The 27,689-nt window shown below is 39.8% G+C and overlaps 1 protein-coding gene and 1 long non-coding RNA gene across 7 annotated transcripts in view; one reads left to right on the top strand and one right to left on the bottom strand.

The window, feature by feature from the left end:
- Positions 1-834: 834 nt before the first annotated feature.
- SUPV3L1 (Suv3 like RNA helicase) lies at positions 835-26,093 on the bottom strand. Of its 5 annotated transcripts, XM_055534792.1 has the most exons (16): positions 25,684-25,698; positions 25,087-25,140; positions 22,959-23,036; positions 22,455-22,562; positions 21,262-21,376; positions 19,736-19,904; positions 17,368-17,479; positions 14,922-14,999; positions 13,581-13,672; positions 12,392-12,572; positions 11,747-11,840; positions 8,885-9,104; positions 5,706-5,786; positions 5,079-5,255; positions 1,950-2,098; positions 835-1,311 (listed from the first exon to the last, which is right to left on the bottom strand). In XM_055534792.1, exons 2-16 carry the CDS (start codon positions 25,094-25,096, stop codon positions 876-878), a joined length of 2,100 nt encoding a protein of 699 aa, XP_055390767.1. In that variant the 5' UTR covers positions 25,097-25,140; positions 25,684-25,698; the 3' UTR covers positions 835-875. The 5 variants fall into 5 exon arrangements, with proteins under 5 accessions (XP_055390767.1, XP_055390761.1, XP_055390773.1 ...); XM_055534786.1 differs by lacking the exon at positions 25,087-25,140 and having other exon boundaries at positions 25,684-26,093; XM_055534798.1 differs by lacking the exons at positions 25,087-25,140; positions 25,684-25,698 and adding an exon at positions 23,617-23,673.
- The window catches only part of LOC129619631 (uncharacterized), a 20,906-nt gene continuing 19,271 nt past the window's right edge, over positions 26,055-27,689 (top strand). The window contains exons 1-2 of one of the 2 annotated variants that reach the window (XR_008697986.1): positions 26,065-26,191; positions 26,622-26,755. This is a non-coding gene — a long non-coding RNA (uncharacterized LOC129619631). Of the gene's footprint in view, positions 26,192-26,621; positions 26,756-27,689 lie in introns of both variants that reach the window. The other variant, XR_008697985.1, reaches the window with a different exon arrangement.

The raw sequence follows: 27,689 nt of genomic DNA, 5'->3' as shown, positions 1-27,689 counted from the left end.
CAAACAACTCTAAGTAGGCATTACTAGCCATCTTTTAAATGTAAGGACCAAGCCATAGAGAGGGCAAGGTCACCGAGCTGGTAGTGATGACAGAAGCTAAACCACGGTCTGTCCAACCCCAAAGCCTGTGTCCTTAAGCTCCTATTAGCTGTGTCTCCAACCAAAGCTTAAAACACTACTGGACAAGTGAAGGCCGCTATGCATCAGACTGGCCTTTGGACATGAGAAGACCCCTCATTCCACGTGATATAGCCCACCAACTACTCCCATTCGCTTTCCTTATTCTATTACTTTCTAGCATTTCTCTCTGAAATCACATCTATTAATTTCACATTCATTTGTGCTTCTACTCTATTCTAGGCACCATACATATAGCTGTGAACTATACAGACAACAAAATTTGCCCTCATAGAGCTGACATTGTTTATTTGTTAACTTATTCTTATCTGTCACCATACCAAATATAATCTCCATGAGGGCATGGATATAATGTTTCATTTATTACGTACTTCCGGCACAGAGAAGAGCCTCTGGTATGTGGGTACAACAGACAGCAATGTTTGCCAAAGAATTCCACCTGTGAAATCCTCGCAAAGGTGTAGGGAAACTGGTCAAAACAATTCACCATGCTGATTTTATCCCCATGCAGAGTTCCTCAGAATGCATTGTCTTAGTGCTGTACTACAAATGGCCATTAAATAAAGCTTTGAATAAACCTCTAAGACATGAAACAAATAGTTTAGTTATCTTTAAGAGTTCATTTTTCTTAGCCAAAAAACGCAGTAAAAGATAGCCACAATACCACAGCAGGCAGTAAATGCATGTAAAGATAAAAGGAGCTTAAAATATTTTTATTTGTAAAAATAGAAATAAAACTAATCTGAGTCAGGTTCTTTCTTCTTTCTTCTTGTCCCTTTTAAGGAAGTCCCCGTTTCTAGTCTTCCTTTGCCCTGCTCGGTTTGTTGTGTCATCCACTCTCTTTCCAGCTGTTTCAGCATGTCTGCAGTGAGGAGTCCTTGTTGCACCAACCTGGAAGCAAGGGATTTCTCTTCTGCATCAGGGCCGAGGGGCTCAGCTGCTTTACTCCCCAAAGCTTTGGTGCCCCGATTCCTTCTGCTTTGGCTCTTTGCTGCAACTGACAGACGGGACTGGCTCTCTGCTGACAAGGTCTGCAAATTCAGCAGTTTATGTGTCTCTGAAATTTTAATCAGTTTGGTGATGTTGTGTACACCATCTTGGATAATGCCATCTAGTTCTTTCTGGAGATCTCGAACCAGGCTGGCATCTGGAAACATATCTAAAAACCGGTAGCTGGAAAGAAAAAAAACACATTACATGATAGGAAGAGTTCTTAGGGCAGTTGCTGGACTACTGTCAATGAAGTGACTAAATCTTGACACTGATTAATTCCAAATATTCTGTTCTTGCACACTGTGTCCAGTGCCTTTGCTCAACCTTTCTGCCCCCAGCTCATCTAAGGAATATGTTGTTATGAGAGTTGCTCACCACTCCTATCTTAAGTGATTCTGATCTGCTTCCCTAGTGGGACATGCCCCTCCTTTGGGAATCACTGATCTACAGCAGTCCCTCTTAAATCAGGATACAGACATGAATCACCTTGAAATTTTATTAAAATGTAGAATTTTATTAAAGCCAGAGTAGGCCCAATATTCTCTATTTTTAACAAGTTCCCAATCAATACCAATGCTTTTGGTCCAGGGACTACTATTTGCATAGGATTTAGTAGAGTTTCTCACCTACTTAACTAGAATCATAAGAACTCTTAAGTCATTTTTGGAATGGGTATAAACCAGGCTCAGCTGCCTAAATGGACAATAAAACACCTTGCAAGTATGTGCCTAATTTGAAAGTGTAAAAGACCATCAGAAAAACTTTTGATTTGTCCTATTACTTGGAAAAATGAGGCGCATAATGGAAAAATTTGGTACCTTAGCCACAGGTAAAGATCCAAGACATCGTGGACAGCTTCAAGATCCATGAGGTCTTTAATATTCTTAGGTGGAAGTAATGGCCATTTAATATATCGGCGTAACCATGAGAAGGTTAGGGGCTCATTCCTACTATACTGTCTGGCAAACTGAGACAGAAGAAAGGAATTTGGCAAAAGAATCAGAATTCACTTTAGTCTGTGACCGCCCCCCCAAAAAAAGACAGCATAATAAAATGTTAACTGTGGCTGTTATCTCAATAGACAGGCTGGTTTCTCTCCTTCTTTACACTTTTCTATATTTTAAAGAACATTTCATGCTCTTTAAAGTTTGGGTTTTGTTTTTGTCATTGAAAGGAATGATTTCCTTCTTTTTCCAAAACCAGGGCAATAAAACGCCTATGAACTAACTTTCCAGGGACTGCCTGTTAACATTTATGAACATTTTATGTTCTAAGTTCCAAGTTACAGGCAGACAGTACCCAGAGACTTCTGTCCCTTCATGTAATAGTCCTATAGCCTTAAATAGGAGCTTGTATTTTGTCAATATCATCCCTTATTATATTAAAAAGTCTTTGAGGGATTTCCCTGGCGGTCCAGAGGTTCAGACTCCATGGTTCCACTCCAAGGGTGTTGGGTTCGATCCCTGGTTGGGGAACTAAGTTCCCCTATGCCACATGGCATGGCCAAAAAAGGAAAAAGAAACTCTTTAAGGTGACTTGATACAAGGTTGGCAGTGAGTCAATCAAACTAGTAAAGAGACTCTGCCTCTTCACTAGCTGTACAGTTATAGAGTTCTGGCCAAGTCACCACTGTGATTCAACTTCTTCAATACCATATCACCACACCTTCTTGAACCCCAAGACATTCAAATCATGCTGCCTCCCAAACAACGCTAGATGCTATTATGCATCACAATATCTACAGGAGATAATAAAACCATGCAAAAACTAGCAAGCATAAGTTTACAATCTTTAGCTTCAAGGATAAGGTGATTTTTGAAAGGTTCATTTCTTAATTAGGGAAAATTATCTCTAAATATTTAACCTAAGCAAGGTCAAAACTTTAGAAATGCAGGGTAGTTTTCGAATAACTGTGGTTAAATGTTACAATTTTATTAGTTTCAGTCTGGTTCATTCTGCTGTTTAATACATGCCAGGTAAGATGGCCATGAAGAATGGAAACGTGACCACGTTAACCTGCTAATAAGCTGCTGCTGCTGCTGCTAAGTCACTTCAGTCATGTCCGACTCTGTGCGACCCCATAGACAGCAGCCCACTAGGCTCCTCTGTCCCTGGGATTCTCCAGGCAAGAATACTGGAGTGGGTTGCCATTTCCTTCTCCAATGCATGAAAGTGAAAAGTGAAAATGAAGTCGCTCAGTCGTGCCCAACTCTTAGCGACCCCATGGACTAGAGCCTACGAGGCTGCTCCGTCCACAGGATTTTCCAGGCAAGAGTACTGGAGTGGGGTGCCAACATGCCAAAACACAGTTCTCTTACAAAAGCAGTGGTTTAACATTTTAGGCCACAAACAACTAGCGGAAGCCCAGTATGTGAGTATGGAGCTGCTCAGAGACAGAGAGTGAGAGAGACCCATCCAAGAGCCAGCCCTAAAGGAGCTCCAGGGAACAGTTCCTAAACTACTTCCTAAGGGGCATCAGAGACCATTAGCGGAATTGAGCTCTTTTATTCAGTAATAATGGAGATAAGGAAAATCTCCAGATTTCACATTTTAATCTGTAAACACAACACATAAGCAACTATTGGCTTCTAGACTCCTTACTCCTTAGTAACATGCTGCTATTTTATTAGAGAGCAGTTTGAAGGATGGTTTAAATGGGGTCAGGCCCATGGGCTCCAGTTCCATCCAGGTCAGTTCTTTGTTATGTTTTTAGTATTTGGCAGCACTGCACAGCATGTGAGATCAGTTCCCCAACCAGGGATCAAAGCCACACCCCCTGTACGGGCAGCACAGAGTCTTAACCACCGGACCACCAAGGAAGTCCTCGGGTCTTTTAAGTTTAAGCCTTTGTTCCATAAACTTCAATCTTATGCTAGTTAGCTCTCTCACAAACACCAGCTCTAAGAAACATATTTCTTAGGTAAATACCTGGACATAGAACACCTCTAAGACATATTCAAGGAAAAAGACAAGCTGCAGACTAGTTCATTATGGCATTTATGGGAGAACACACCCACCCAACAAAAACTAGAATTTCTACTCCTATGGGTATGTAGGCAAATGTAACAGAAAAGGTCTGCAAGAATAGCTGATATCAGCTATTACAGCAAAGCTGATAACAGCACTTATGTCAGGATGGCAGCCCAATTTTACCTTCTCTAATGTTTTAATTTTGTGCAAAAAAGTACTTGTGTATTATTTATAAAATTTTAAAATAATTTAAAACATAAACTTAGATTTGATCCAAACAAAGCTAATATGCAGAATGTTAACAGCTATAAAAAAAGATGGCAGTGAAGTGACAACAATGAATCAGGAAAAGATCTAGAGAGACTACCTCTGGGCGTAGTGGGGCAGGGAGAGGGTGCAGAGCCAACAGGGGGAGCAACGGCCCAGGGACAGCAGAGGACACGGCGAGAGATGAAGTTTAGCTTCTGCTGCCTTTGCCCACCCCTCGTTTGGGTGACTCTTGGGATCAGAAGCCAGAGATTTGTCTCTCTACCCAAATGAGTTAAAAGAAAAGGGGCTGGAACCTTGGCACCAAATTCACACAAACAGCCATCCCTGACGTTTAAGAGAACTGAATACTACTACCACTACTGACTCCTAAGCCCCTTCCCTTCCAGAATACATTCCCCAACACCAACAAGGAAAAAGTGTATCTACCATCAGGCAGACTCCTTTCTCTCAAAATATTATGTTTAATTATTTTTATTTTAGCTTCTGCAAAAAGGCTACCACATAAAACCAAATACAAAGCAAGAATTCTCTTTCCCCCCCAAAACCATCTGAAAGAACAAAACAGTCACGTTTTATTTAAGTTCTTACACAATGTTTCATATTAAAGGGTACACTCTCTTATTTCTTTATTCTGATTAACAAAATATTGTTTGGGGAAAATGCATCAACCCGAAACAACTCAAAATATCAAAAAGACAAAGGCTTACCTGCAACAATGAAGAACAGACGAAAGGCTGCTTCTTGTTGATAGGGGCTGTGCAGAAAACATACCTCACTCGGAGACTCAACGGGATATGCTGGATCAACTCTGCAGAAAATTTAAAATCATCCATATTGCAGACAAAATACTGCCCATCCACTTGTGAAAAGTCTACAAAAATATCCTGGGAGGGAAAAATACATTAATTACTGGACTACCTAGCTGGGCATGAATAAAGTACTCAAGTCTATAAGAGACAATCACTTTAATACGTTAACAGACGTCTAGAAAGGCTTGCTTAATTCACTGCCTCCTCAAGCTAGCAGACTTCCTTACCAGCCTTCTCAACCTGAAATACTCAGAAAATTCCTCAGGATAAAAGCCCTAAAACTTCTGAGAGAAAGTTTCCACTTTTAAGATAAACTTCATGAATAGCAACTTCACAAAAACAGACTATCCATTCATGTGCACAAGGTTAACCAGTAATTGTCTGACATACCACCTTTTAAATGTTTTTATTTTTCCCAACAAAGGACTGAACTCATAGCCCCTGCATTGGGAGCACAGAGTCTTAACCACCAGGGAAATCACATCCTGACTTTTTTAGAAAAGAGGTTTAGGAGTTTCTACTTACAATGAGATTAGAAAGCGTTGTGTCAGGGAGATGGTAGGCAAACATTTCAATCTGTTCAGCAGTTGGATGAAGACCAGCTGCCTTGAGTAAAAGAAAAAACAACCATAAGCTTATTTTTTTAAGCGTAAGTTTTCTTAAGTTATTTCAAGATAAAGTCCTATATTTGGGATAGGCCCTTGCCAAATGAGTTAAGGGACAAGAATTTGAGTAAAACAGAGACAAGCATCATATTTTGCCATTTATTACCAACTACCAAGTACATCCACTAAGGAATTAATTTTTTGCTTATATTTTACTTATATTCCTAAACTCTATGGTGGTCTGATAGCATATACAAGTGCACATAGTACTTTCCAGGGTCTTAGTTCTCTCCACCGAACAAAACAAAAAAGGAAAACCCCATCACTTTAACCAGGGCAAAAAAACTGACATACATATACAGAAGAGAAAATGTCTAAACTGGAGGCTAGTTATCTCTTTACCTGAATATTTATAATGTCAAGAATTGCCCACAGTTAGAGCCAGACATCCTGGAATGTGAAGTCAAGTAGGCCTTAGAAAGCATCACTACAAACAAAGCTAGTGGAGGTGATGGAATTCCAGTTGAGCTATTTCAAATCCTGAAGGACGATGCTGTGAAAATGCTGCACTCAATATGCCAGCAAAGTTGGAAAACTCAGCAGTGGCCACAGGACTGGAAAAGGTCAGTTTTCATTCCAATCCCAAAGAAAGGCAATGCCAAATAATTCACAAACTACTGCACAATTGCACTCATCTCACTCTCTAGCAAAGTAATGCTCAAAATTCTCCAAGCCAGGCTTCAGCAATACGTGAACTGTGAACTTCCAGATGTTCAAGCTGGTTTTAGAAAAGGCAGAGGAACCAGAGATCAAATTGCCAACATCTGCTGGATCATCGAAAAAGCAAGAGAGTTCCAGAAAGACATCTATTTCTGCTTTATTGACTATGCCAAGCCTTTGACTGTGTGGATCACAATAAACTGTGGAAAATTCTGAAAGAGATGGGAATACCAGGCCACCTGACCTGCCTCTTGAGAAATCTGTGTGCAGGTCAGGAAGCAACAGTTAGAACTGGACATGGAACAACAGACTGGTTCCAAACAGGAAAAGGAGTATGTCAAGGTTGTATATTGTCACCCTGCTTATTTAACTTATATGCAGAGTACATCATGAGAAATGCTGGGCTGGAGGAAGCACAAGCTGGAATCAAGATTGCCAGGAGAAATATCAATAACCTCAGATATGCAGATGACACTACCCTTATGGCAGAAAGTGAAGAGGAACTCAAAAGCCTCTTGATGAAAGTGAAAGAGGAGAGTGAAAAAGTTGGCTTAAAGCTCAACATGCAGAAAATGAAGATCATGTCATCTGGTCCCATCACTTCATGGGAAATAGATGGGGAAACAGTGGAAACAGTGTCAGACTTTGTTTTTTGGGGCTCCAAATTCACTGCAAATGGTGATTGCAGTCATGAAATTAAAAGACGCTTACTCCTTGGAAGGGAAGTTATGACCAACCTAGATAGCATATTCAAAAGCAGAGACATTACTTTGCCAACAAATGTCCCTCTAGTCAAGGCTATGGTTTTTCCAGTAGTCATGTAGGGATGTGAGAGTTGGACTATAAAGAAAGCTGAGTGCCAAACAATTGGTGCTTTTGAACTGTGGTGTTAGAGAAGACTCTTGAGAGTCCCTTGGACTGCAAGGAGATCCAACCAGTCCATCCTAAAGGAGATCAGTCCTGAATATTCATTGGAAGGAATGATGCTGAAGCTGAAACTCCAATACTTTAGCCACCTCATGCGAAGAGCTGACTCATTGGAAAAGACTCTGATGCTGGGAGGGATTGGGGGCAGGAGGAGAAGGGGATAACAGAGGATGAGATGGCTGGATGGCATCACTGACTCGATGGACGTGAGTCTGAGTGAACTCCGGGAGTTGGTGATGGACAGGGAGGCCTGGCGTGCTGCAATTCATGGGGTCGCAAAGAGTCAGACATGACTGAGTGACTGAACTGAACTGAACTGAAGCATTAGAAAGAAAAAAAGAAAGAGAATGGGAAAAACAAAGAGGAAAAGAAGAGAGAGATGAATCATGGGAGGGAGGAAGAGAATAAACACAAGAAAGGAGGTACCCAGGAGGGAGACGGGGAGGTCCATTATCAGCTGCACTCTTTTTTTTTAAACATTAAAAAAAATATATTTATTTGGCCACATCAGGTCTTAATGGTAGCACATGGGATGTAGTTCCCTGACCTGGGATAGAATCTGGGCCCACTGCATTGAGTCTTAGCCATCAAACCACCAGGGAAGTCCCACAGTTATACTCTTAACAAAAGCTACAGAAATGATTCCAGCCACAGCTTTCCTCCAGGAACTTTCCCTTATGTTATCTCATTTATATATCCTTTTACCTGAGATCCCTAAAAGTAAGATAAGCCTTATTAAGTGAATTTTCCAGGCAAACTTTAAATTGTAATAGTTTGTTTAAAATACATACACGTCTGCCTCATTAACTGCACTAACCAAAATTTAACCTTGTCCTTAATGGTTCAAAGCTGTATAGCTTAATGCTGTTTTTACCCAACATGCAAAGGTTTCTTCTACTGTCAAGTTTCTGGCAATTTTCAGTCTGCTGACAAAGCTATGTGCCCACCTAAAGCAACCAGGCCCCAATCCCCACCTGTTAAATTACAGGAAGAATTAAAGTAAAATCAGGTTTACTAAACTTGTTACTTTATTGCTACGTTTATAAAATCTGGATCTTTCACTTGCATACCATTCTCTAACCAGGGGCTCTCTATTAGGCCTCTCAAAAGCAATAAAGCAGGGTTTTGTTTCATTTTAAATATTTTTGTTTATTTCGTTGCACTGGGTCTTAGTTAGCACATGTGGGATCTTAGTTGTGGCATGTGGGATCTAGTTCCCTGACCGGGGATTGAACCCAGGCCCCCTGCACCGGGAGTGTGGAGTCTCAGCCACTGGACCATCAGGGAGGTTCCGAAGCAGGGCTTTCTTGACATGATTTTCACGGCACAAAATTTTCTTTGGCTTATTTATTTCCAGGTATCTGAGGTGAAAGTCTGGAAAGGGAGTGAAGGAAGGAAGGACTGTCCTTCACAGAGAAGAGGTAATTAATTACTATGTTAATTAAACCTTACCTTTATAGGATCCACAGGCCTATTCAAAATTTCCTTTAATAAACTGAGATCTTCTCGATTCATTGTTGTAACCTCTCCTTCTTTAAATTTTGAACTGAACCTACCAGCTCTGCCAGCAATCTGCAAGGCTTGAGAGGTGGTGATTGGTTCTATTTCTTTCTCTCCCTTTTCATTGATAGTTGGCTTCATAAGGGAGTAAAAAATAATTCTTCTTATGCTCCTGAAATAGAAATAAAGATGATCTCATGAGCTGCTGTCTGAAAAGTCGTCCATCATTTGGTTCATTGTACAAAGGCTCACTCTAATTCTAGTTAGGCCTACTTGCAATATTGCCCACTGTTTACAAAGTAAGGTAAAGGGGTTTGTCAGTAATTATTTTTCTTCCCTTTAAATAGCATTTTTTACTAAAAATCATCAAATTATTCATTTAAGTGGGTGAAAAGTATAATATATAAATTATGCTTCAGTAAGGCTCTAGAAAATAACTCTTTTTACAAATAAACCATACAAGGTCTTCTTAGGCTACTTTTAAATGCTGCTGCTGCTGCTAAGTCACTTCAGTCGTGTCCGACTCTGTGCGACCCCATAGACGGCAGCCCACCAGGCTCCACTGTCCCTGGGATTCTCCAGGCAAGAACACTGGAGTGGGTTGCCATTTCCTTCTCCAATGCATGAAAATGAAAAGTGAAAGTGAAGTCGCTCAGTTGTGTCCAACTCTTAGCGACCCCATGGACTGTAGCCCACCAGGCTCCTCCATCCATGGGATTTTCCAGGCAAAAGTACTGGAGTGGGGTGCCATTGCCTTCTCCGACTTTTAAATGCTAGCTTCTATTAATGGCTTTGAATAGCTCATCCATAAAGGTATAGCTGCTTTCATTTCCCACAGAGGAATATTTATGTCTAATATTGTTAACCCCTAAAGATAATGGCTGGCCCCACATGCCTAACAGGCATACACACTTGCCGACTGAGACACTGAAAATAAAGTGAGGTAACATAATAGGTATTAAGATATTAAGAAGAGGTGGCAAGAATACACAGAAGAACTGTACAAAAAAGATCTTCACAACCCAGATAATCATGATGGTGTGATCATCAACACCTAGAGCCAGACATCCTGGAATACGAAGTCAAGTGGGCCTTAGAAAGCATGACTATGAACAAAACTAGTGGAGGTGACAGAATTCCAGCTGAGCTATTTCAAATCCTAAAAGATGATGCTGTTAAAGTGCTGCACTCAATATGCCAGCAAATTTGGAAAACTCAGCAGTGGCCACAGGACTGGAAAAGGTCAGTTTTCATTCCAATCCCCAAAAAAGGCAATGCCAAAGAATGCTCAAACTACCACACAATTGCACTCATCTCACATGCTAGTATAGTAATGCTCAAAATTCTCCAAGCCAGCCTTCAACAGTACATGAACTGTGAACTTCAAGATGTTCAAGCTGGATTTAGAAAAGGCAGAGGAACCAGAGATCAAATTGCCGACATCCACTGGATCATTGAAAAAGCAAGAGAGTTCCAAAAACACATCTACTTCTGCTTTATTGACTATGCCAAAGCCTTTGACTGTGTGGATCACAACAAACTGTGGAAAATTCTGAAAGAGATGGGAATACCAGACCACCTGACCTGCCTCTTGAAAAATCTGTATGCAGGTCAAGAAGTTAGAACTGCAGTTAGAACTGGACATGGAACAACAGACTGGTTCCAAATTGAGAAAGGAGTATGTCAAGGCTATATATTGTCACCCTGCTTATTTAACTTATATGCAGAGTACACCATGAGAAATGCCGGGCTGGAGGAAGTACAAGCTGGAATCAAGACTGCTGGGAGAAACATCAATAACCTCAGATATGCAGATGACACCACACTTATGGCAGAAAGTGAAGAAGAACTAAAGAGCCTCTTGATGAAAGTGAAAGAGGAGAGTGAAAAAGTTGGCTTAAAACTGAACATTCAGAAAACTAAGATCATGGCATCTGGTCCCATCACTTCATGGCAAATAGATGGGGAAACAGTGGAAACAGTGACAGACTTTATTTTGGGGGGCTCTGAAATCACTGCAGATGGTGACTGCAGCCATGAAATTAAAAGACGCTTTACTCCTTGGAAGAAAAGTTATGACCAAACTAGACAGCATATTAAAAGCAGAGACATTACTTTGCCAATAAAGGTCCATCTAGTCAAAGCAATGGATTTTCTAGTAGTCATGTATGGATGTGAGAGTTGGACTATTAGGAAAGCTGAGCACCAAAGAATTGGTGCTTTTGAACTGTGGTGTTGGAGAAGACTCTTGGGAGTCCCTTGGACTGCAAGGAGATCTAACCAGTCCATCCTAAAGGAAATCAGTCCTGAATATTTATTGGAAGGACTGATGCTGAAGCTGCAACTTCAATACTTTGGCCACCTGATGCCAAGAACTGACTCACTGGAAAAGACCCTGATGTTTCGAAAGATTGAGGGCAGGAGGAGAAGGGGACGACAGAGGATGAGATGGTTGGATGGCATCACCGACTCAATGGACATGAGTTTGAGTAAACTCCAGGAGTTGGTGATGGGTAGGGAGGCCTAGTGTACTGTAGTCCATGGGGTCACAGAGTTGGACACGACTGAGCGACTGAACTGAATTGAACTGAACATAATAGGTTAGCAGTGGTAGGGAGCAGCACTTACAAGTCCAAGTGTTATGTGATATTTTAATTTTATTCCTTCAGGTGTGAGCAAGATAAATCTAGGATCTATACTACAATACCCATTCACCTAAGCCAAAGAGTTTGGTCATTCTGATGCCATTGAGAAGTGTTTAAATTGCTATCTAACCCACTGAATATCCATGACTATTAAAAACAAATTACTTACAAATTAAGTCCCATGCCAATTGCATCTGTAGCAACCAGGATTTTGCATGGATCATCAGGATCATTAAACTTTTTTGCTTGAGCAAGTTTGGTCCCTAAAATAAGAACAGTTTATGTTAAATTAATGTTCTTTGTCTTTTACTACATCACACTAAGTAGTATCTGGTAGTGTCTTAGAAACACTCACCTCTTACTGTCTGTTTTATGGATAAAACTCTCACTGTTTCAAACTTATTTCTTTTTATTCTCAAATAGTCGCTTATCCTTTCATTTCTATTCCTCTAAATAACCTCATAAACAGCAACACAGTCCCCTACCACACTAGCTATATCATTCCTGAGGATACTTTCAACAGATTTCCGGTAATATTTTAAGAATATTACCAAGATCATATTTTAATGACATTACTGTATCAGCTGAACATTTAAAATACAGTCTACTAATAGCAACAATTAACAAGAGCTATAATCAAAATACTTCTATCACCATAAAGATGACTAGAGAAGTGTGTACTTTATATGACCTATCACAAATTATACACCAAGCAACTTAATTCAGTATCTTACTGTGTTATCGATACGTATCTCAAAATACATGGCAAAAACAAGAGACTTCATATCCTATCGTGAGGAAAGTCAATAATTACCAGGAGGGAGACTGCCATATATAACAGCTGATTCCAATCCCCGAATTTCAATCTGTCGACTCACAGAATAAATATCATTCTTGCTAAAACAGACAATGCAGTCCCCGGGCCGAAGGTTGTCTAAGGATTCTAACGCGTGATCCAGCACAGAAATGGGGGTAAGCCTTTTATAGGTTCGAACCTACAATAAAGGACACGATACTGTAAAATAGCATACCTAACGGAACTTATGACTAAGCATTGTGAAAAACTCACAAAGCAGTCAAGTAGCTAAAAACTGCTAAAGTTAGACAAGTTCCAACATTTTCAAGAGAAAACACAGAAAAACATTTATTTTGGTATTGTAAGTGTTACCATCAGTTCTCATTGGTATTTCTAAATTAGTAAAATGTTACAGAGGATTTCATAAATTTTCAAAGCACCTTCATATATATTTGATTTGTACAGGAACTTGCTAGGTTCAGAAGGGTTATTAACTGTTACTTCCATTTTATGAAAAAGCAAAATAAAGTCTAATAAGTGACCAAGCCAAAAAAAAAAAGAAACGATTAGGTCTGATGAGGATTTTTCCAGCTGTAGCCTTTTGTGATTTGCCTAAAAACACAAAGTGAGTTAACAGCAAAACCAAGACTGAAACCCAGAATTTGTTCCACTATCTCTCCTTGAAAGCTGAGTACAAAACTAAAGTAATGGACCAGTTTTTAAATATTTCATTTTATTATAGAAGTCTGGTAAAGAAAGCAAAAAGTAGGAGTAAGCAGAAATGAGTTGCTTCCTATTCTAGGAATGTGAAAAAAGGATACAAACCATCTCTAGCAATTAGATATCTATCAGAGTCCCCGGTATCTGACATTTGAGAATTTGAAAATTACAAACTTTCGCTGAGCCTCAAATTTCTGACATTCCAGATTTATTTAATTCTAAAGAGATCTGTTCAAATTCCAAAAGGTTCTGTCAAGAAAAGGTAAGGAATGTGCTTGGACTTTTGAAGACTTAGGGTGTGAGAGCCACTCGGTCAGAACTTTAGATCATGAGGTTCAACCAACTATGCATGATCTAGTCAACTACAGGGAAATGAAGCTAATCTTTCAAGTTCTGACTCTGCCATCATCTGGGGCCTGTGCAGCCACTGCTGGGCACCCTAGCTATTCGCTATGCCACCTTGAGAACAAGGCATGTAATCGAGTACCTCCACATCCTCCCCAGTTGTGTACATAAGCTCGGTAACCAGGTCAATTGCAGCAGATTCTCCACACAAATGGATTTCTTCAGCACAGAGTCCTGTTAAGTGCAAAAGTGGGATTTTTTTTTTTTAATTTTAAAGATACAAAGTAAATATGTAATACTTCACATACCCAAAATACTTTGCTTACCTACTGCTTTACAACTTTAAGAAGGGTTATCATAAATGCGATCTCTGTGATTCAACCCTGAAAACAAAAATCTTCTAGTGGGCAAAATTATCACCATTTTTATAAATCTTGGGGTTTTTAAACTGCTGCGGCCAAGGTTTTGAGTCTACTAGATGGTGAAGCCAGTCTGAACTAGAATCTGGCATTTTGATGGTTAGTACTGAACATTAGTCCTATACTTTTCTTTTCAAATCAGGCTCCATGGAATCACTGAGGTGACTCGGGGGTGGGGGGTAGGGGCTGGTGGGTAGAAGAAACTCCATGATCCTTACCACTTAGCATATACACTTTCATCCATTTTATATTACAGATTTTCATGTACACTCTTGGTTTAAAGAAAGAGTTCACCTATTTGTTTGTAAATTTGAAAACACCTGCCCTACAGCATGCTGATAAAAAATTCACTCCAAAGATCAAGCAGGAGAAATGTTCATTCATGTCCGTGGACTTCAAGAAGTCCACTTCCAGGAGCCTATCTTAGGGAAATAATAAATAAAAAGTTATGGCTACAGAGATTTTTTTATTGCATCACTAATAATAGGGGAAAATGTTTTACTCTTTAGGACAAATTACAACTAGTCTCCCACATCCACAGGTTTGACATTGCAGATTCAACCAGTGGTGGACCACTGGTTGAATTCATGGATGCTGAACCCAACCACCTGGAAGGGATTTGAGCATCTGCGGAGGTCCAGGGACCAATATTCCACAGATACTGAGGGAAGACTATAGCACAGCTCTTCAATGGATAATATACAACATTAATATGTGGTATGAAAAAAAAGTCTATGAAAAAAAAAGCAAGATACAAAATTTATATATTCACAAAACACCATAAAAATGAGAAAAAAGATTGTCATGAAACACCAAAATGTTAATAGTGGTTGTGTAAATATGGTAATATTTGAACATTTTTATTAAATGATTATGCTTTTATAATAGAAAAAATAGACCTATAATTAAAATATTTAGAAAATTAAAACTCACACCTAGTTGACTTTTTTGTTTTGTTTGTGTCAAGACAGGATCTAGCTGGCTCTATTTGGCAATGCCAAGCACATAAATGCCTCCCAGTGCAGACGTCACAAAGCACAGATTTTACAATATTAACCACCAACCTAGCAGTGCCCTGGTCCAGGCCCATCCTCTGGCTGGATCTTTAATCATTTGAATTTCGTCAATCACGGCCACTTCATCTTAAAATAGAAAGTTATCGTGAGCAAGACAATCTACTTCAATAGTATTACAAACAAATCACAATAACAAAATTCAAGCTTTCAACACCACCATAATCATCATCATTACTTACTATATGTTTCTTTGCTGGCAGGCTTGTTCTAAGTGCTTTACAACTCATTTAATCCTCACAATACACCCACTAAGTGTCATCATTACTTACATTTCCTTTTTTTTAAAATCTCATACTTGTATTTTTAATAAAAAAAAAAAAAAATTGGGGGCGTGGGCAACTTCCCTGGTGGTCCAGTGGCTAAAACTCTGAGCTCCCAAAGCAGGGGCCTCAAGTTCAATCCTTGGTCAGGAAACTAGATCCCACATGCTGCACCTAACAGTTCATGTGCCACACTAAAGCTCAAAGACCCCATGTGCCACAATTAAGATCCAATGCAGCCAAATAAATGATTAATTAATTAAAAAAAAATTTTGGCAGCACCATCCGGCTTGCAGGATCTTAGTTCCTTGAACAAGGATTGAACCCATACCCTCAGCAGTGAAAATGTGGTGTCCTAACCACTGGACTGCCAGGGACTTCCCCTACATTTACATTTTAAAGAAGAATAAACTGAGACCCAGAGAAGTTAAATCACTCCAAAGATTAACCAGGAGAAATGTTCATTCATGTCCGTGGACTTCAAGAAGTCCACTTCCAGGAGCCCATCTTAAAGAAATAATAAAAAGTGATAGCTAAAAAGATTTTTAATTGCATCACTGATAAAAGGGAAAAATGACCAAAGTGTAATATTTTGAAACATAAAATTCAAACCCAGACCGTCTCTATTCCACTGTCTCCCAAACTGAGCATGTTCAATTGTCCTATTTTTTACAATCTCAGAAGAAACCTGGAGAATCTGCCTAATAAGAATATATCCATACAGCAGTGAAAGCAGCTCCCAGGACCAAGGAATAGATAACCCTGCTGTAAATGAAGCACCTTAGGAACCCAGATGGGTGTTAGGAGAAGCGGAGTGGAAAGTGTAATTCCCTGAGCTATAGCTCTGCTCATTCTTGGGGTTTTAAAGTTCATTACTATGGTAAAAAAAAAAAAAAAAAAGCCTCATTTTATTTTCTAATGCCAAAATGCTTCCAACCATATTATTTTTTTCTTTCTAAGTCACATAAATTATATTTTAGTTCTCTTCCCAAAATACCAAAGATTTGAGAGGAACATGTTTTAAAGAAAAATTTAATATGCCCACAATGACACTGAGGAAACAAAAGAAAGCTAATTTTATACTGAAAAACCATTAGATTAAAAATTACTTAGCATATCTGAGTGTATACAAATAAGATTAGAAAAGAGGGGGGCAGAAGAGGGAATTTTGATTTATAAGTGCTATTTTAATATTTATAATGTATTACTTTTAGAATATATTGATTTTTAAAAACTATCCATTTACTCAGAAAGTTAAGATTATTAAAATGAAAAAAGCAAGCTACTAAACAGTACATAATGTATAATCCCTATTTTAATATACACACCCACATTGCACATGTAAGCATACGCATATGAACACAACCTAGAAAAACATACCACAGGGTTAATACTTATTGATTCTGGATGGATGGAATTGGGAGATTAATATTTTTTCTTCTCTTTGCATTTATTTTTACATTTTCTATAATGAAGGAATGATTGTCTATATAGTAAGGAAAAAGTTAATTTTCATTTTAAATGTTTTTAAAACTACCGTACTTATACAGAAGTTCATTGTGGTACTATATATAATAGTGAAAAACTTTAAAACAACCTAAATACTATTTAATAGAAGAATAAGGAATAAATACATTTAGTCATAATATGGAATATGTAACATTTTAAATGAATATATGCGATATATATATATTTATGATACATATACATGTAAATAAGACTAGATCTAAATACATGTGTAGAAAAAAAGCAAGTTGTGGAGCAATAATACAATATGATTGTCATGTAAACATTTTAAAACACATAAACTATAGTATTGATAGGTAATATATAATAGTGACACCAAAAAAGACAGGAAAGGTATATACCAAATATTTGACAGCAACTGGATCACAGAGGGGAGAGGAATTGAACTGTGGAGTGACACAAAGGAAAATTCATGTGTTAACATTTCAGTTCTTTTAAGAGAAAAAGGGAAAGAAAATTCAAGAGCAAACATGATGGAAAGTTTGGCATTTTTAAGTAGTAGCAGCAAATACTGGGTATTTGCTGTTACTAGTCTTTGCCTCAGTCACAAATTTTTTTCACAATAAAAAACACATTCCACATGTTCATCTGAATTTTAAAATTAAAAAAATACTGAAGCATAAAGTTTTAAAATAGTATATACATACAAGGAGTTGCGACACTGCACATCTCAACAGTACAAGCAACGTGGGCAGCCTGTTTACCCTCTGGGTCTACTGTCACACGCTCTTCACCTGTTACCAAGTCACACGGCACCCCCTAGGATGACAAAAAGAAAACTGGAATTATCTCCACCTTGAAAACTACAGCAAAAAGGAGATTTGGATGTTTAATAGAGTATTCCTTCTACTAAATATAGAGTATTTAATAGAGTAGGTCAGCAAGGTCCTCCAGAGAAGGGAATGGCTACCCACTCCAGTATTCTTGCCTGGAGAATTCCAAGGATGGAGGAGCCTGGCGGGCTACATACAGTCCACGGGGTCGCAAAGGGTTGGACTCGACTGAGTGATGAATGCTTGCACTTGTTTTTCTTTTCACGTCCTTCCATTACATCAAATTTATTTGTCTAATACTTGAAACAAATATTCCCAATCCTCTAAAAAAATTTTTAGTAAAAAATAAAAGCCACTTTCATATAACCTATGTACACTTGGAACATCTCAAATCAGCTAAATTCTCAGGTAACAAAAGCAACTGAAGCACTTTTATTTTTTAAACTTTGTACTGAACTTTCTTGGTGGCACACTCGATGGGAGTCTGCCTACCAATGCAGGGGACAAAGGTTCGATTCCTGGTCCAGGGAGATTCCACATGCCATGGAGCAACTGAGCCAGTGATCTAGGGCCCCTGAGCCCCAACTCCTGAGTCTGAGCGCTGCAACTAAAGAAGCCCACATGCCTAGAGCTCATGCTCTGCAACAAGAGCCTTCCGAACCAAGGCAATGGCGCAACTAAACTAACTAAATAAACTCTGTATTATGTCAATAGTTCCTGTACTATTTTAGCTTATTTAAATGAAATTGTTTCTATGTTCAAGAAAAATATTATGAATAAAATTTAAGAATATAAAGACCTCCTAATATATTTCTTTGAGAAGGACTCATATCAGTGCTATGGTACATATGTGAGTAGCCAACTACCCCAATCCACTCAGAACCGAGGGATAACTCAGGACAAAGACCATTTGGTAATAAATCTGGGAAAGTCCAGGCAAACTGGAACAGCTGGTCTCCCTAATGGCCTGAAACTAACGAGGAAACATCAGACATCCAAACTGAGTGACAGCTTACAACACGACTGACCTGTAATTTTTCCAACTGTACAAGTTATGAAACACAAAGACTGAGGAATTGTCCCAGATTAATGGGGAAACTGGAGACATGACAATAAATACAGCAGAAGTCCCTGAACGGAATGCTGGAGGTGGCGGGGGCACAGGGGGGAGGGGAAGCGGAGTAGTGGTGGTGTTACTGAACAACTGGCAAAATTTGAGTATGGACAGTGGATTAGATAATGGCATTCTATCAATATTAAATGTCCTGCTTTACATGAATATCCTGAAGTTTTGTAAAAGAAAGTCTTTGTTTTGCAGAAATACTTCTAAGTATTTATAAATAAGAAGGTATTATGTATGCAAATTATACAAATTATCCAGAACATGATGCAAACTACCTACAAAACTGGTTAATCTCACATTATAAAGTCATGATAAAACAATGAACCAAAATGTGGCCCCTTTTCTGAAATGATGCCTCAGACCACAGATCATTCAGTCCTTTTCAGGTTGGAAAGCTGGCTTCAGTCTTTATCATTAGTTCTAGCAATCTCATCAAAGGTTTAATCGTTAAAAAAAAAAAAAGGTAAATTGAATACAATAGAGTAGTGGGTAACTCTGAGGGGGTAAAGGAGGGGTTCAGAGGGAGTTTCATCTGTATCAATAATATTTTATTTCCTGCTTTTTTTTTTTTTTTCTGGTCATGCCACACAGCTTGTGGGATCTTAGTTCTAACCAGGGGTTGAACCCAGGCCCACGGCAGTGAAAGCATGGAGTCCTAACCACAGGACCACCAGGAAATTCCCCAATATTTTATTTCTTAAAAAAGTTAAAAAAATAAGTAAGTATGGCAAAATGTTAGACTCTGATGGGAGCTGGGTAGTGGACTCAAGTTATTTGAATGTTACTCCTTTATTTCTCTGTATATGTGAAATACTCTATAATATTGTATTTCACTCATTCTAATACACATATTTTTTCACATTTTAGTATCTCTGAAACCAGGATATCTCTTAACAATGGGTGGCACATCAGAATTCAGTTGGCAGCATCAGCTTCTTTCTCAGTTTTGCATAAAATAATAGTACATCTTACACTTGATGGCCTTAAGTTAAAGGCAATGAAATATGGCACTTTTTGTTAATAGTAAATTACTACTACACACACCCTCTCCCTCCACCCACTTCACTCTACATTCCCCCAAATTAGCAAGAAAAAGAGAATATTTGGTAATATACTAACAGCAGCATTACTCTTTTCGAAGATCTCATGTGCCAGTAGTTTTAAAGGGCCACAATACACTCCAGATTTTGCTGACAAGTATTTCTGGATTGCATGATAAGTCTTTCCACTGTTTGTGGGACCTGAATGGAATATTATCTTCCGATGTATGGCTCTAGCTTCTGGGTACCTAAAACATGAGTAGATAAACTGCTTAATTCCATTAACCTCCAAATCCTGGCAAAGGTATTAACTGAAAAAATGTCCAATGAAACATCCTCTTAACATTCACAAAATAGCAGCATCTTTGAAAAACTAAATTAAATGGTGAGTTTCATGTCCACACCAAAATGACTGCTTTCCAAGAACGGCATTTACTAACTAGAGGACAGAAAAACCCAAATGCAAATTAACTTCTTGGATATTCTTGCCATTGTACAAATTCCTTTTCCCCAAGAATTACTTAAAATAAATTTAAACTGCTATCAGCTCCAGAGACATGTTCACATTATTTTCACATTCTCTACATATGCCCTAGAAGTAAATATTCCCAGGCTTCTGAATTTTAGCATAAACAATAAAATGACTGAATCTTCTGCTTCTGGCCATGATGAATGGTACTGGACTTGACCTATTATGGTAAACAACTACAAAACTGGACAAAATATATATAGCAGCTCCCTGGGGACACGGACAAATGGCACTGCAGGACTATAAGCTCCAAAAGAAAGAAACACTTGAGATGAGCCCTACTGGACCCCAAGAGGGCACAGGGAGGTGGAACCCAAGCAAGTTAAAATAGTCCCACTGAGCTTAGCAGTAGACATCAAGATTAAAGCTGCTGAAGCAGCTGGAATCTGAAGGCCTGAGTGTGGAAGAGAAGAAAGGTGCAATAGAGAGGGAGCCTTGTAAGTCTGTGTGGGGGTTCCTTGGGTCCTTGGCCAACGGCTGGGCTGAACACATGCAGGGCCTAGCAGAGGACAGCTTGCTAAGAGTTTAAGTAGAAAGTCTCAAAGAAATGGCAAAGTGCTAGGAGATGTTAGAGTTCCAGGCACAGTGGTGGTGGAGAGAACTTATTAACAGCATATTCAGTTGAGACACCAGAAAGGTCACACTTGAATTGTAATGACAACCTAAAGACCTACTCTGCTGCTGCTGCCGCTAAGTCACTTCAGTCGTGTCCGACTCTGTGCGACCCCATAGACGGCAGCCCACTAGGCTCCACTGTCCCTGGGATTCTCCAGGCAAGAACACCGGAGTGGGTTGCCATTTCCTTCTCCAATGCATGAAAAGTGAAAAGTGAAAGTGGAGTCGCTCAGTTGTGTCCTAGATCTGCCCTAATAAAACCTTAAACCAAGCTTGATTAGGATTTAGGAGGAGATACCAGCTAACTGCCTGCCAAAACTAATTGTGTATTTTTCTAGAAAAAACAAAACAATCTAGACTACTTGATTTATCATCTAGTATACAATAAAAAAATATATAGTGATCACTAATCTCCCAAGATCAGAAACTGAAAATTTCAAATCCACAATAAAGAAACTAACCAGTTAGGTGGTATTCTTAGGTCACTGATTTTGCGTAGATCATCCTTACATTCCAACACAGGAAATATTTGTTTTGCATGTCTCAAGAAAAATGGAAATAAGTCATCCACATGAGCTGGAAAATAAAACACTGCATTAATCTGTGCAATCTAAATGTTATTCACAACTGAACTTAATGAAAGCTTTATTCTTAGTGAGCTAAGTTAAGGGGACATTGTCAGGAAAAAAGGTAAACCCTAGAACAAGGAATGCTATCCTTTCGTGAGATTCTGCTTTGCCTTATGTTTTCTTCCTTATTTCACTTGTATTTTCTAGGAAAGCAGAAAACTTTGGCTGTCTACAACCATGTTGCACTTCTTCAATCCAACAGGTAAAGATCAGCACTGATGAAAGTTAAATTAAAAACAAAGAACCTGAGAGTCCAGTGCTTAGGACCCAGGGCTCACACTGCCAGTGCCCTGGGATCTATTCCTGGTTGGGAAGGTAGGATCATGGACAGCAAAAAACAAAACAAAAAACCTGGGAATATACATTAGCAAGAAGGCTCCACGGTTACTGAAGCAAAATACAGGACCCAGATGCAAGTATTTTTTAAACTACAGATACCACTGAGAAACAAAATGTGAAAGTGAACTGACTTCTCAGCAAGGAGTCACCACACCTTATGGCTTTGATGTGGGTGGGCTGAGTTCCATTCTGCTCTGTGTCCCGGTTCTACCTCAGTGCCTGGCCCAGAGCAATGGTCTAACAGTCAAATACATAAAAACATAACCAAAGTCAACCTGCCCATAGGAATAAAATAATGGTATTTCTACATTTTTTTTTTCTTTTACAGCAAGAGGTCTGTCAAAGTATGAGGGAGAAAGAAGTCAGTGGCAAAAACTGATGGAATCTGTATTGTATTAATTCTACCTTGTGCGAGAGTTCATTTCACCGAGGCCTATACTAGTGAAGAGCAGATGGTGACAGATTGAGGTCCCAGTCTTCCTCCAGTCTAAGACACATGGGTGACTTAATAACCAACCCAGGCCTGCTATAAAGCAAAAAGACCTAGAAGGCCTCCTATGAAAGCACTGAATTATTTACAGAGGATGTTAACAGGGCTTATTCTAAAGCAAATAAGCTAATGAGAAAAAAAACAAAAGAAATAGCAAGTATGTTCAGAGGATTTTAAAAAGTCTCTAAACACTTGCCTGCACTGAAGCAAATATCATTCAAAATAATGTGAATGTCCACATCCAGAGAATGAGACTGCATGATATAGTTTCGAAAGCTTATGAACGCTTGATGGAAGAGACGAGCTGTGGGAGACACAAAATCAAAACAGGTAGGACTTAGTTTTCATTTTATTTTTCATTTCATTTTCATTTTAAAAAGTACATATACACATCACACCTAACTCATCAAAGTGTCTTTTTCCTTTCTTGTAGTATAGCTGGTTTGTTATGATCTGGGCTAACACTGAAATTCTAGTACAACATGAAGGAAAGCTGAACACGCAGCTGCTTTGCCATGTGTCTGGCTCACCAATTGCATACTGACAATCTCCTGCCCAGACAGAGGCAAAAAGTCAGGGACGTTCTCCATATTACAACTATGAACTTATGGTCAGGCCACACAAGGTCCCACACAATAATGAAAAAGCTGTAATCTAAGCAGCAATAAGGTATCTCTAATGGAAATGGTATTAGCCTTACCATCGAGTCCATAATCAGCACTCAGTTTCTGAATTTCTTTCCTCTTGTAAAACTTGTCTAAGATCTTCTTTACTTCATCTGGAAGAAAGATAACAAAATTGAACATACGTTTAACATTTGTTTTCTAGATAGAGAAATAACCCCAAAGCAAAAGAAATTTGGAAGTCCTAACACTCAAGGCAGTGGTCTACTGAGTGTTGCAAGAACTTGAAGGTGGGTTAGTTGATCACAAACTTTTTATGGTTTAATAGTGTCAAGAAAAAGTATAAAGTCCAACAATGCAATCAATATTCCCGTTATACTGCAGAAGTCTAAGCAAGGTGCCATAGGACTGGCATCACCCTATCCTCCACCGGGCCACTGTTAGATACTCATGTTCTTTTGGTTTACTCACAACCATTCTGCACTAATCTAATAGTGAGCAGCTAAAGGGTATCTTTTAGCTGAAAGATAACCAATACTGCAAGGGGCAGATCATGCTTTTATGTGAATGACTAAGGGAGCCACGGATAACCTTGAGCTTGAAGATGATTTGAGGGAGAACAAATTAGTGGCATAACTAAAGTCAGTGGGAAGTGAGGGAAACAGATTTCAGTGGAATTTATACGAGAACTTCCTAATAATTAGAATAAGAAAAAGGGTTGCCTGACAAAAGTACCAGCTGTACTCAAGGAAGGCTTAGCTGACTGTATTTCAAGGGTGACAGCAGAGAAACTACTATGCTGCAAAGGAGACTGAATTAGATGCCTGCTGAAATGCCACTATCAATCACTGATTTTACAGGTGAAAATACTTTAAATTAATCAAGCTGAGATTGCATTAACAACTTAAAAAAAGTGAGAGGTTTAGAACATTTATTTATACAGTAACCTAAAAATACTTATTTTGTTAAATCCTAACATCAACCTCTGTTATATAGTTGGGGTAGACTATCTGGCCTCCTAGGGAAACAGTTTTCCCAGCTTCCACACATCAGATTCTACTGTAGGGTAATTCCATTTTTTAAATAGCAAATGTTTAGTACAAGTGATACTAATTTACACTTATTCATCCCTTCACACTTTTCAAAGTGCTTTGCCAAACATGTTATCATGATTTTCACAATCCAGAGATACAGGCAGAGAAAATATTATTTATATTTTAGCATTTGGGAAATGGACAAAAGGTAAGTAAACTGTAAATTGTTCCAGTCAGTTAAGTGATGTATGACTATCACAAATGTGCAACAGTTTCTGCTTGTAGTCAGTCTACCCTTACTTGCCTAATTGTATTATGATCAACCAGAAAAAAAATGATATATACATTTACCTATATATGTGTATATATATATCGGAGAAGGCAATGGCACCCCACTCCAGTACTCTTGCCTGGAAAATCCCATCAACAGAGGAGCCTAGTAGGCTGCAGTCCGTGAGGTCACTAAGAGTCGGACCCGACTGAAGCGACGTAGCAACAGCAGCAGTGTATATATATGATATATACATATACCTATATATGTGTATATATATGATATATACATATACTTATATATGTGTTACAATCAACCAGAAAAATGTGTATATTTTATACATATATATTATTATATGTAACTTTCATATATATATACACACACACATACATAGGCACCTACTATGTGACTAGAAGAGCGCTTGGAAAGTAGCACATAGTAGGCATTCGATAAGATTTGTTGAGGATAAAAACTGTACTTCATAAGGGTTTTAAGGAAGATTGAATGGGCCACATGTTTTAAAACAGTACCTGTCTCTAACACTCAGTGTTAGCCAATGTTATTTTTTAGAAAAAGAAGGAACCACAGAGATATTCTAGGCAGTGGGAGTAGCATTATGTAAAAAGCCCTGGAGCACAAGTGCCCATTTCATCAATCTGGCTGAAAGGAGGAGAGTGGTGTGCAACAAAGCTTCTCCAAGAGTTACCCAGGCCAGATCAGACAGGGAGTGAGGGCCCTTTCAAACTGGGGACAATGGAAAAGCATTAAGCAATTTTTTGCAGGGGAGCCACAGGATTAGATCTTGCCATTTGCTGATGCTAAGCAAGAGCTTTCTCTCTGGAGCCCTGGATGATCAGGGTACCTTCCACCTTTGGTAAGCTCACCCTTATCGTGTTCTACCTTGTAGCATAGTTGGTCATCCATCGGTCCTTCCTCCCACAAGGCTGTAAGTTTCTGGAGCGGAAGAGATCTGGATCTGAGTCTGGTTCCTCTTGGCAACCACCATACAGCCTAACAGTGTCTGGTTTGCGTAGGTACCCAGTCAATGATAAAAAGTCCTGAAAGAAGTCTTCCTCTGGCTTTTCACCACCCCACTCCCTTATCCCTTCTGGGAGCAATAGTTATAAGCAGCGGCGGGGGTGGGGGGGGGGCGGGGGTGGGGGGGGGGGATTGGGGTGGGGAGACTATACTAGAAAGTCAGTCGTGCACCCAACGGCTCAAAAAAGATGAATTGTCCCGTCACAAGGGGACTTAGATCATTCCCAGGGGAACAGTGAAAGGGAGAATGCCAGTTCAAGGGCAGCACATCAAAGGATCAATCAGACACAATCCCAAGCCTTGAGGGGCTCAAAACCAGCAAGGGAGGCAGGCACTGAGGCACAATGACAAAGTTCGAAGGGACCTGGGTCTCCAGGGGATGGAAAAGCAGCTTCCTCGGAGAAGCGTCTCAGCCCTGCACCAACCACCCTCGCCGCCCTCTCCAGCTCCTGCACTCACTCTTGTCCAGAGGGCGGGTTAGCTCAGCCCCGACGTCGCCATCTGCGCTAGGACCCTGAGGTTTCACAGTCAGCGGTACGAACAAGGATGTGTTTGGAGCTTTGGAGCCTCCGGAGGCAGAGGAAGAGGCGCAGGCAATAGCAGGAACGCGTCCCAGAGCCCCAGGAAAGGGCCCGGTGCGGGCGCGAAGGGCAGAGCAGAAGGCTGCCCGGTGGCCAGCCTGGCGCCCCGCGGGGAGCCGAGCCCACAACAGGGCACACCGCGGTAAGGACATCGAGACTGCAGGCTCCAAAGGAGGCGGGCTGGAGCAGCCTGGGGACGCGGCGGCGGACAGTGACGCGCAGCCTCCGACAGTGACGCAAACCGCCAGTGCCTGAAGCTCTCAAAGACCCAGAGCAGGGGAGCTGCCCAAGAAGAGGCCCGATCAATAAGGAAAAAGCAGAGCCGGAAAACTGCTCATAAAGGGGAGTAAAAACTTCGAAGTGAAAATCAGAAAAGATACGTTCCTGTAAGTCCTTGTTTTCTTTTATGGGAGATTGGCGACAGCTTTCTTTAAAGAAAATAATCAGGCACCTTTGGGGATGTCACAGATGAGAGACGGGGGCCGGTGAAGTGTGTCACGTGATGTTAGCAAGCTGGCCCTGAACGGTTAAGTGTTCAAAGCACGTGGGCAGAGCTGTGAGCTGTGTGGGTGCCACTGGTGGAGATGCGGGTGCCTAGGATGTAGCGCCAGCGTTCCTTGCGGATTGGAAACTCTGAAGAGCATTTCCCTTAAGTTCCTTGGATAATTAACTTTAGTTTCCGGATAGAGTAGCGTTAGAGAACATATCTTGATCTACCCTCAGGACCGTAGAAATTCTATGAATTGCTAAGGAATTCTATGAGTTCTTAGGTAAACCCTTTGTATGACATGCGTGTAAATTCTTATACTTTAATAGGAGCAGTGTGTGTACATCATATGCTGCTATGTTACAACCGCGTAGCAAAAATATATCCGTACCCAGGCCAAAGTTGTTTCTTTTGCATTAGTTGGATACTGTTTCATATGACGTTGAAACATATTAAATTCAAGGTAGGCCGTTGCATTTTCCATATCTCTTTATTATACTCAAAACATCAATGTCTTGCAACTTGAAGGAATATGTCACGTGACCTGTAATAAGTGTGTGTCAAGTAGGATTTCACTAACAACCTTATGTGCCTTTTATTCACTGGATACTTTTTAAACATCAGGGATTCAAGTAGACAGCCTCTTGCCCTCAAAGAGATTCTGATCTGGTTTTGGTCATATGAAGGGTTAACGTTAACTAATGGAAATATTTATTATATAATATATAAGCTAATTATATGATTATATAATATATAAGCTAATTATTATATAATATATAAGCTAATTATTATATAATATATAAGCTAATGAGAGGTCAAAGAACGATTCATGTCAAAACTACAGGCCAGTTGTTAGTTATGTCATCCCTTCTCAAGTCCATACCTCATGGGTGCCAGGTGCAACTGCTGTCACAGCACTAAAATTGGATCGTAATTGTGTCTCTTGAGTAGTTCTCAAGCTTTAGGGTGCGTTTAAGAGTCATCTGGAAATTTTGTTAAAATTGTTAGGGCCCTACTTCTGGAGTTTCTGATTCAGAATGTTTGGGGGTAGCGCCCAAGATTGGAATTTATGTTTTCAGGTGGTACTGATCCTGATGGTTTGGGGACCACACTTTAAGAACCAGTGCTCTGGGTTATCGGAGAAGGCAATGGCACCCCACTCCAGTACTCTTGCCTGGAAAATCCCATGGACGGAGGAGCCTGGTGGGCTGCAGTCCATGGGGTCGCTACGAGTCGGACATGATTGAGCGACTTCACTTTCACTTTTCACTTTCATGCATTGGAGGAGATGGCAACCCACTCCAGTGTTCTTGCCTGGAGAATCCCAGGGACGGGGGAGCCTGGTGGGCTGCCGTCCATGGGGTGGCACAGAGTCGGAGACGACTGAAGCGACTTAG

The sequence above is a fragment of the Bubalus kerabau genome, chromosome 1, assembly GCF_029407905.1.
Source record: "Bubalus kerabau isolate K-KA32 ecotype Philippines breed swamp buffalo chromosome 1, PCC_UOA_SB_1v2, whole genome shotgun sequence".
NCBI classification, from domain to species: domain Eukaryota; kingdom Metazoa; phylum Chordata; class Mammalia; order Artiodactyla; family Bovidae; genus Bubalus; species Bubalus kerabau.
Note: the sequence above shows the minus strand (reverse complement) of the source record. Positions and strands in the feature narration are given on the sequence as shown.

Excerpts from the sequence above, each read along its gene's own strand:
- SUPV3L1 (XM_055534786.1), bottom strand. The coding sequence starts at position 25,957 with ATGTCCTTACCGCGGTGTGCCCTGTTGTGGGCTCGGCTCCCCGCGGGG. Across the intron at positions 21,377-22,454 it reads TGATATTTGCTTCAGTGCAG|CTCATGTGGATGACTTATTT; the intron begins GCAAGTGTTTAG and ends TTTATTTTCCAG. Across the intron at positions 1,312-1,949 it reads GATCTTTACCTGTGGCTAAG|CTACCGGTTTTTAGATATGT; the intron begins GTACCAAATTTT and ends TTTTCTTTCCAG.